Below are 10,000 nucleotides of genomic sequence, written 5' to 3' on the forward strand. Positions count from 1 at the left end.
TTGAGTTTGACACCTGTGCTGTGAATGATGAACATCCTTTACGTCTGCTTACAGGGCTGTATTATACTGAAGGGGCTGTTTGATAATAAATTAGGCCTTGTTTAATTTTGTAATACAAATAACATACCTACCAATGATTGCTTTGTTATATGGTTATAAAGCAAAATTATGAATTTGTAGATATGTATATTCACTGTATTAAACAATTTGACAAGAATAACAGAAACCTCTTAAATATGCCATGTGGTGTAGTAATTTTGTAATCGCTGTAACCACAATTTCACAACAAATACTTACTACAAATAGGTTAGTATAGCACAGGCGTGTCAAACTCGGTTACTGGAGGGCTGCAGCTTTGCATAGATAAGTACTCTTATACTGTGTTTACTCCAGACGCGGAACGGATGGATAAATCGCACATAAATAGACGCGTGAACATTTGAGTTACTTGCTTCATTCGCGCATTAAACTCCAATTCATTCGCATGTCAAATTCACTTCCCAACAGATGCGGATTCGCGTGATGGGCAGGGGTCTGTCTGCCCGGTGACTCTAGCTTCGTTGCTAAATGGCTAACATTATTGAGAAAATAATTGTGTTTATGTGCTTTATGAAGGCTGAAAAACAGCGTTGATTCATTTGGAGCTGTGTCTAAGTCCAGTAGATCCTTTCAGCGGTGCACCCAGCTCTGTGAGCTCATAAACTTCTCCAGAAATTTAACCTGGATGATGGAAGCTTTCAGCGGTACTTCTGACTTAGCCAAGCCCAGTTTGATGAACTGTTGTCGGTGTAGGCAGGAGGATTTTCCCGAGGGATATTTTTCCCCCCACAAGAGCAAGCTACTGATTGGTTAATGCGGCGCGAATGTCTGCTAAAGTTCAGATTTTCGAACTTGAGCGAAACGCTCAATTCACGTGTAACGCGTCATTCGTGCCACGCCATTCGAACAATTTGCATCATTCGCTCGTATTGCGCCGCAGGATGTCTATTTACTTCTTTGCATTGACTTAACATGTAAATCACTTGCACTTGACACTTCTTCCACTTCTGGTGTGACCGCAGCATAACAGTTCTCTTTAGGTATCTAACCAACTCCAATTAAACACATCTTATTGTCTAACTGAGTCCTTTAGGCTTGTTTGAAACCTACAGGCAAGTGTGTTAAAATACGGTCGGAACTAAACTGTAGGGCTGTGGCCCTCCAGGAACTGAGTTTGATACCCCTGACCATGGCTAATTACCATGGTTTAAGTCACAGGTGTCAAGCTCAGTTTCTGGAGGGCAGCAACTCTGCACAGTTTAGTTCCAACCCTAATTAAACACAGTTGGTTAAACTAATTGAGTCCTTTAGGGTTGTTTGAAACTTAAAGCTAAGTGTGTTGAAGCAGGGTTGGAACTAAACTCTGCAGGGCAGTGGTCATCCAGGAACTGAGTTTGACACTCCTGGTTTAAGTAAAAAAACATTGTTTTTCTGTGGTTAAATTTTGTACCTTAGCCCTTGATCTAGCATGCATCCTTTTGGTTTTTTGAGGCTGAAAACTTTCATGCTGGTTTTCATGTTAGTTTTTTGTACCTTACTGGTGTTCTTTTGTCTTTAGACTTGTTGGTGCTGAAACAAGAGCAAGAACCGAAGGAAATAGAAGAGAAACACCAGTTGTTACATACAGAAGATAAAAACACCCCAAATGAAGAGACTTCATTACTAAACAATCCTAAGGAAACCAAACTTAAACATTATCATTGTCATCACTGTGGGAAGATTTACAGGAAAAAAACAAGCTTTACCATCCACATGAGAGTTCACACTGGAGAGAGACCTTTTAGCTGCCAACAGTGTGGAAAAGCTTTCAGACAAAAGTCAAACCTTGCTGGTCACCTCAGACTTCACACTGGAGAAAGACCTTACAAATGCCAACACTGTGGAAAGGGTTTTACTCAAAAACATGATCTTAAAAATCACACGAGAATTCACACCGGAGAGAAACCTTTCATATGCCAACAATGTGGAATGAGTTTCCGTGTAAAACATAAATTATATTGTCACATGAGAGTTCACACCGGAGAGAAACCATACACCTGCCATCAGTGCGGAAAGAGTTTTGCTCGAAATTCAACACTTAGTCACCACACAAGAATTCACACCGGAGAGAAGCCATTCACCTGCGAACAGTGTGGAAAGAGTTTTTCCTATAAACATAGGCTTAAAGTCCACATAAGAGTTCACACCGGAGAGAGGCCTTACAAATGCTCACAGTGTGAAAAGAGTTTCATTCAGAAACTAAACTGTGACATTCACATGAGAGTTCACACCGGAGAGAAACCGTTCATATGCTCACAATGTGGAAACAATTTCACTCAAAAAGGAAGTCTTGATTTCCACATTAGAAGTATTCATGGGTCCGCTCGGAAACAAAAAACAAAAGTCCAACACAAGACCTAAGTGGTTTTGGCTTATGCCAGGGGTGTCCAAACTTGGTCCTGGAGGGCCAGTGTTTTGCATAGTTTAGCTCCAACTCCCTTCAACACACCTCCCTGGAAGTGTCTAGTATTCCTAGAAAGAGATTGATTACCTGTGTTGGAAAAACCTGTCCGAATCTGAAATCTTGGTCAGGCGCTACATTGTCTCAGTCATTCAGAACTGGCTCAAGGCCTTATACCATCACGATAACAGCCAATTGATTTGACTATTTTGACCAATACTTTGCCCGCAGATGTTCAGTGGACCCTGTACCAAATGTAGTAAATGATTATTTACCTAAAATGGTGCTTTACAAGATTTTCAAAAAGAAACACAACTAACTGCCTCACAAGACTCTTTTTCCATGACCTCCGGGTCATGTGCTCATGTGGGACATCCTGTTGGACACACACTTTCGTAGAGACAAAGAATCTCTGGAATTAATGCATATGCATTAAACTTAACCTATAGTGTTACAACTAAGGCAGATGTATCTTTAAATAATTTGCCCTAGTTTTCCTCATATACTATTGCAACCATTTTAACCAACAAAGTTAATCAATGTATGTGTTTGAAATGTATGATGTCTGGTACTAAACGAAAGCTAGTGACATTTACAATACATTGGTTTAAATGAAAAACTAGTAGTACATACAGTATTCGTCTTGTAACATTTTATGTAAGATAGTTATGAACAAGAGATTTTACCACTGAAATTAAAAGTCTGTTAATGATTGATCCCGAGTACGATAGTATGGGGCGAGGCCCCGCCCTCCATGGTAACTGCCTTTTGAAAGACAGTGCCAGTGGGAGAGACCAAACCAGGTGACTTAAAATGTACTCCAACAGTAAAACCTTGCTTTTTTGCATTAGCTTGCTCGCGCTGGCTGTTGCTCTCTGCTCCCAATCACCCTGCTCGGACATTGTCCCGCCGCACGATTGGATCACCACAAACTTTTCACGCAACCTCATAAAGTTTTGGGACAGTCGAAACCGCAAGAACTTCCACAAACCAACTCTCGGCAGAGTTCATTACCCCAGTAACCTAGGACAGTGTTTCCCAACCCTGTTCCTGGAGGCACACCAACAGTTCATGTTTTGGATGTCTCCCTCATCTGACCCATTAACTTCAGGTTTTGGAGTCTGTTCTAATGTTGTTTCAGGTGTGTTTGATTAGGGAGAGGATGAAAATGTGTACTGTTGGCGTGCCTTCAGGAACAGGGTTGAGAAACTCTGCATTAGAAGAGACTCCAAAACCTGAAGTTAATGGGTTAGATGAGGGAGACATCCAAAACATGAACTGTTGGAGTGCCTCCAGGAACAGGGTTGGGAAACACTGACCTAGGACAACATTCACTCATGAATCTAGGACATCACTGAAGCTGAGTCACCAACCAGTCAGGAGCGCCGTGGTTCCCCGAGACCAGCTCGGCGAGGGAAACTCAAGACTTCAGCAAAAGCGCAAGTACCACACACAAACGTCTCTTGCTGATCTGGTGCAGATTGATCTTAAGCAGTTAAAGACAAGCCAAATCTCTGCTTTTGTGGTTTCTCACGTGTGATTCTAAGATCTAGTAAAAAGTACTAGAATTAATTTGGGACGGTTGTCAACTCATTTTCCATCCTTTGAACTGCCGCTTTGTGTATGTGTGAATGTGTGTGTTCGTTTGTTTGTTGTTTGCTTATTACGTAGTTCGTTTCATGTATGGTAGTGTAGATTAATACATTTTTTGTTTCATATTTTGTAAGAACTGTGTTGTTTATGTGCTTCTAAGTCATTTCCTCGAGCTGTAAATTTTGTTACCTTGCTCAAATTTAACCCAATACTGTGTTATGTTATTATCGTTGGCCACGGAAATAATATAAGCAAGATTGGTAAAATGCGACGTCTTCTATTTGCTGGACAAATGATTGATAAAGTGTGAAGGTGTTAATATGATTTAGTCTGACTCAATTGAGTCGAATCAAATGATTCGAATCTTCAAGATCAGATACCTTGAAATGAGCTAATAAATCCCTGATCAATCTTTTAACGTAGGTTGATCCCCTACACCTGGTTCAGGTGTGTTTAACTGAGGTTGGAACTAAAATATGCAGGACATGGCCCTCCAGGATGGAGTTTGGACAACCCTGGCATATGCCTTGGATACAGGTCATGATCTGCCTCAGGTCTCTGCCTTTCTTTTTTTTTTATTAAATAACTGGTTTTCCAATTGGACCCAATCATACCTGATACCTTTAACAGAGTGTCTGTTTACAATAAACATTCCAATGTATTGAGTAGAGCTGGGCAATGATTAACATAGTTTTTATCAGGAATAATCCAACGCTATCTCATGACAATTCATAACTTTTTGAGTTAGTGGCTAATTTGTACGATCTCATTTAGTATGATTTGCTTATTCCCCAATGATGGTTGGGTTTGGGGGTGGGGGTTGGTGCCATGCCTCCTTTTTAAAATCGTCCGACTGAATTTGTACGAATTAGCCACTAAACAGGACTACACTACCCACAATGAGTTTCACCTCCACAGCTGATACACATTTCTGCACTAAATCATTGATTACCACTGCAGCTGTTCACAATTATATGTTCAAATACAATTTATTCTACTGTTCTCTCTGCCATGTGCTCTCGGTTTACTGTGGTACCTCCTCTGCTGCCATTAGGACATGCTTTTTTTTAGGCATTAAATAATGGTGCAAATACTAATTTAAGGATTTGTAGGAGCTTCTCCCCATGTTGGCGTGAGTTTCCTCCAGGTCATGGGTGTCCAAACTCGGTTCTGGAGGGCCAGTTTACTGCTGAGTTTAGCTCCAACACACCTGCTAGGACGTTTTTAGTCATTGAAGAATGGTGAAAATACTAATTTATGGATTTGGAGAAGTGAAATTGGAGGATCGACATTTTTTTTGGAGTTTGCATATTCTCCCCATAGTGGTGTGTGTTTCCTCCAGGTCATGGATGTCCAAACTCAGTCCTAGAGGGCCAGTGTACTGCTGGGTTTAGCTCTAACTTGCTTCATTACACCTGCCAGGAAGCTTTTATATTAGTATATCTAGTAAGAGCTTGATTAGCTGGTTCAGATCTGTTTAAATAGGATTGGAGCTAAACACTCCAGGACACCAGCCCTCCAGGACAGAGTTTGGACACCCCTGCTCCAGGTGCTCCGGTTTACCCCACAGCCCAAACACCTACGCTATAGGCGAATTGGGTAAATACAATTGACCGTAGTGTATTAGTGTGTGTGTGTGTGTGTGTGTGTGTGTAAGTAAATGCAAGTGAATGGGTGTTTCCCAGTACTGGGTTGCAGCTGGAAGGGCATCTGCTGCATAAAACATAATGTCGGAATAGTTGATGATTCATTCCACTGTGGCGAAAAATTAGTATCTGATATGGAAACATCTACAAATGCATATTCAATAAGGGCTGGTGTAAAAATAAATGCCTACGCATTTTAGCGCTAATTCTGCGCTGCAAACGTTTAGTAAATTCTTACAGTGTTTATAACAACTATTTAGTTAATTAGTTAACATGTCCCTGAGTGTTTAACGTAGTTAATAAAGCTGTGCTTGTATCACACACTGTGATTCTTTATTGTTGTGTTTATAACTGGAGTCTTTAATCATGCCCAGATTAGGTGCTCCTGAGTAGCGTTGTACAGTAAGAAGGTTATTAAACTGATAATTGATCAACTGATTCCTAGAAGCTGAACATCATTAAATGAGGAGTTCAGGTAAAAGCGCTGTCATATATTATGAAAAGATAATAGGCAACAATTAATTAACCACATTATATAATAGTGCAAACACTGCGGTATACTTATAATTACTTAAATCAATAAATATTACCACTAAAAATAACGAGTTCAAGGAAACACCATGCGTTTGTTTTCAATTTGTATCCGTAATGCCTTTTGCACGAAGTAAAAACTGATTTGTAATACTTTAAACCTTTAGTTGAAGAAACATTTCCGCAAACATTGTGGAGAAATATCAACCTTTAACATTTTAAATAAATTATTTAATAATACATTTATGTATTTCTCCAAAATTTAGTTTTGATTCATCTAAAAAAAGTATGTAGTAGGATTTGTATGAATTATTTCAATTACGCCATTATTTATCCGTCTTATTGTTTGGCTATGTGGAATTCTATCCGAATAAAAAAATAATGAAGGAGACTTTTATTTTGATGTGGCGGTATGACGTCACAAGGCGGCGCCGCTCTCCCGTGTTTGGGATTCAACAGCGGGTTTGTTTAGCAAGCTTTCAAAGTGTATAAATCGAAAAAAAACGACGTTAAATCAGTGATAATGTTTATACGTTTTGCTAAATTAGTAATTAGTAAGTTGTCATTGACTGTAACGTTGCGAAACATTAAATAACATCTGAGACTAACTGAAGCTGACCTGACAACAACACTACTGGTATTTATGAACAGCAGCGGATTGAACAAATTTCTGATATTAACCTTAGTTTTTAATGACCAAAAACATATTTTTTTAAATTAATTATCCACCTATATCTTACACCTTTTTGCCTAAACTCTGTTAACATTATAAATTACAACAAGTGAAGTGTAGCTTATGCGGTTATTCTCCTCACAGAACGAACATCTCATATTAAAAGTATTATCAAGGCTTGACATGAACACCGACCAACCCGCCAAATGCGAGATTGAGGTAAAGTTGGTTTTCTATTCGCACATTCAGAATTTCTCCTAAACTAACTTAATATAACCTTTTTTAGTAATTATTTGCTAATTCTAAATAGGGAAATCATCTTATCAAAGTGCAACATTGTTCACAGTCAAATAAACAGTGTTAATGTTGTTTTCAAGTCACACTTGCATGCTAATTCCGATCGAATATTCTAAGTAACATGGTAAACAATGTAGGGACTTCTAAATGAACGAATGTGCGAATATAAAACCAATTTTACCTCTAAAAATGCGAGTAGATTCAGCTGTGGTGGGTTAAAGAGCTGCTCCCACTAGCCACTTTGGCTGGTTGAAAATAATTTAAGTTTAATAAGATCAATTCGTTCATCGAGAAGCACCACGACTGACAAAATAACTGCGCGAGCAAAAGAAAGCAGTTGGATACCGAATCAGAGGACGATCACGGCTTTCTCCACATCAGCCCTCGTCAGTTTGTGATGTATTTTTCACCTGCTTTCTTGTAGTTGGTCATTTTTATTTAAGGTTTAATTATCATCCTTTACAATAACATTGATTTAATAAGAGATTTAGATATACGACACTAATTTTTTAAATGTATTTTTTAAAGAAAGGGTTTGATTAATAAAAAGTGCATGTACACAGCTATATTTAGCTTGTTTTTTTAATTAGTTAAAAATTTAAGTAATTAGTCATTTGTTTGTCTATTTTTTGGTATGGCAAGAGACAAAAAATGGGTTAATCCTTAATGTTGAGCCCTGAAAAGTCATGTGAAACACTGTGAAAGCACAACCCATTTGCTCATGCTCATTGAGCAGCTCACACACACACAAAGTGAAATGAATGAGGAGGCATGTGTACATAACACAATATTTAAATCACATAATTTCAGCATGCCAAAGTCAAATTTAAGCATTTAAAATATATTTTCTCAACAACATTATTGTGGTGAAAATACAGGGTGGCTAGTAATATTAAAAAACTACTAGCCACAGGGGCTGGTGATCAAAAAAGTTCATGTCAAGCCCTGAATACTGTTATTATTCAAATAAATTAGATCAAATTTAAGTATTAGAGATGTGTGAAATATTATTGTCATACAGAACACATGCAGGATTTAATCTGGAGAAACAGATTTGTTTATTTATTTTTTGCTGTAGATATACTTTATTTGTTGCTCAACGTTATTAAAATGTAAACATTTTACTTATTCTTTTGACTTATATTGAATGACATTATTTTACCGTCTGATTCGAGTAAGGTGAAGCTGCAGGCCCGGAGACTCAACTGTGCGCTCAGACCTGCGCGCACAGACCTGCACTTCCAGACCTACCGTTTTCTCAGACAGTGCCACCTGCTGTTGGGTTGGGTGAAGCGGCAGGTACGGAGACCCAACTGCACGCTCAGACCAGCACTTTCTAGCAAGTAGCAACATCAGAAACGCCAGTAAGGTTATCGATTATTAAAGCGATTCCTGAAAAATACCAGGTTTTATGGCATAAATCAATGTGGTGTGAAATATTACACTAGCAAACAATTATTTCAGTGTTTGAGTTGATCAAAATTAGTGTCGAAAGAGCATTATTGTATGATATTTACAGCTTGCTCTTATTTTATGTATTATTGTACCATTCTGGGACAATTTTCTAGCAATGTTTTCTGGCAAAATAACAAACGTTAAAGTAAAAGTGTTAAAATAAACAGTTTAATATATAACGCAATTATTATTTGTAACATATTTTAGTGCTATGTAGGTCTACTGTACATATTACTGTATTATCTATCTGAAAGTGCTACCAAAGACAATTACAGTAACACAATAACAGTTTATCAGTTATTAATACGTTCTGTAATGATTACAAATACGTTTTTTGGAAATGGTATTGTTATTCTGCATAGAATTTACAATATGAGCTCTCTTAGGTTAAATTAAAAATAATTTGCTTGTGGTGTGTATTATTTCCCAGATGGATATTACAATTTAAAAAGGGGCTCTCTGCCAACACTAACACGGTGCACCAAAGACTGCAGATATTTCCAGAAATGAAAAATCTCCCTAACAAGAATGTAAAGCATTTATTTTATTTGATGTTATTTCCTACGTAAAAAAATATTATTTTTCACCATTTTTCTCTGCATTGTTTACTGCTTGACTTGTAGGACCTCATGATAAAGTACACAAAAATAAAGTTTGTTGTTAGGAAATTACCCAGAGTACTATAGTTTATTGTATGTGACGAAATGTATTGTATATGAAGATAAAATTCATTCCCTCAACTCAATACGAAACAGGGATAAATCCTTAATGATTATAAAAAAAACAACAACAAATGTCTGAAAATATTGAAATAACTGAACAATATCTATTTACAAATACAGATAATACATATACAACAGAATTAATGCATTAAATCAAAATCTAGTGTGTTTAATATTTCATATAATTATGTATTCAATCATAGCGTAATATTTTATAGTAGAAAAAATAGTTTAGATTACAATTTAGAAGCAGCTGAATTCAGGTTAGTCGATCTTTTAAACAGCAGGTGGCACTGGAAGGTCTGGAAGTGCAGGTCTAGCCGTCTAAGCGAGCAGGTCTGAGCGTGCGGTTGGGTCTCCGGGCCTGCAGCTTCATACTGTTGTCTGATTCTCTTTCCTGAGCTCTTTGTGTTGATTATTCTCCTCTTAAACGCAGAGAAAAGCTTCTGCTGAAGCGACTGATCTCCACACTGTTAACAAGATGGCGTTTATTAAAGAGGAGAGTGAAGATGTGAAGATTGCAGAAACATTCAGAGTCCAACGTGAAGATCCAGAGGAACAAACAGGTTGGTTTTCTTTCATGGTTTGAGGACTTTTATCATGT

General features: G+C 37.8%; 1 protein-coding gene across 1 annotated transcript in view; it reads left to right on the forward strand.

The window, feature by feature from the left end:
- LOC130222675 (gastrula zinc finger protein XlCGF57.1-like) overlaps positions 1–10,000 on the forward strand; it is a 19,045-nt gene that overhangs the window by 3,049 nt on the left and 5,996 nt on the right. Inside the window, exons 2-3 of the mRNA XM_056455204.1 lie at positions 1,598–2,436; positions 9,833–9,962. Coding sequence (XP_056311179.1) covers positions 1,598–2,436; positions 9,833–9,962 — 969 coding nt within the window. The remainder of the gene's footprint in view (positions 1–1,597; positions 2,437–9,832; positions 9,963–10,000) is intronic.

This window comes from Danio aesculapii, chromosome 4 (genome assembly GCF_903798145.1).
Source record: "Danio aesculapii chromosome 4, fDanAes4.1, whole genome shotgun sequence".
Lineage (NCBI taxonomy): Eukaryota > Metazoa > Chordata > Actinopteri > Cypriniformes > Danionidae > Danio > Danio aesculapii.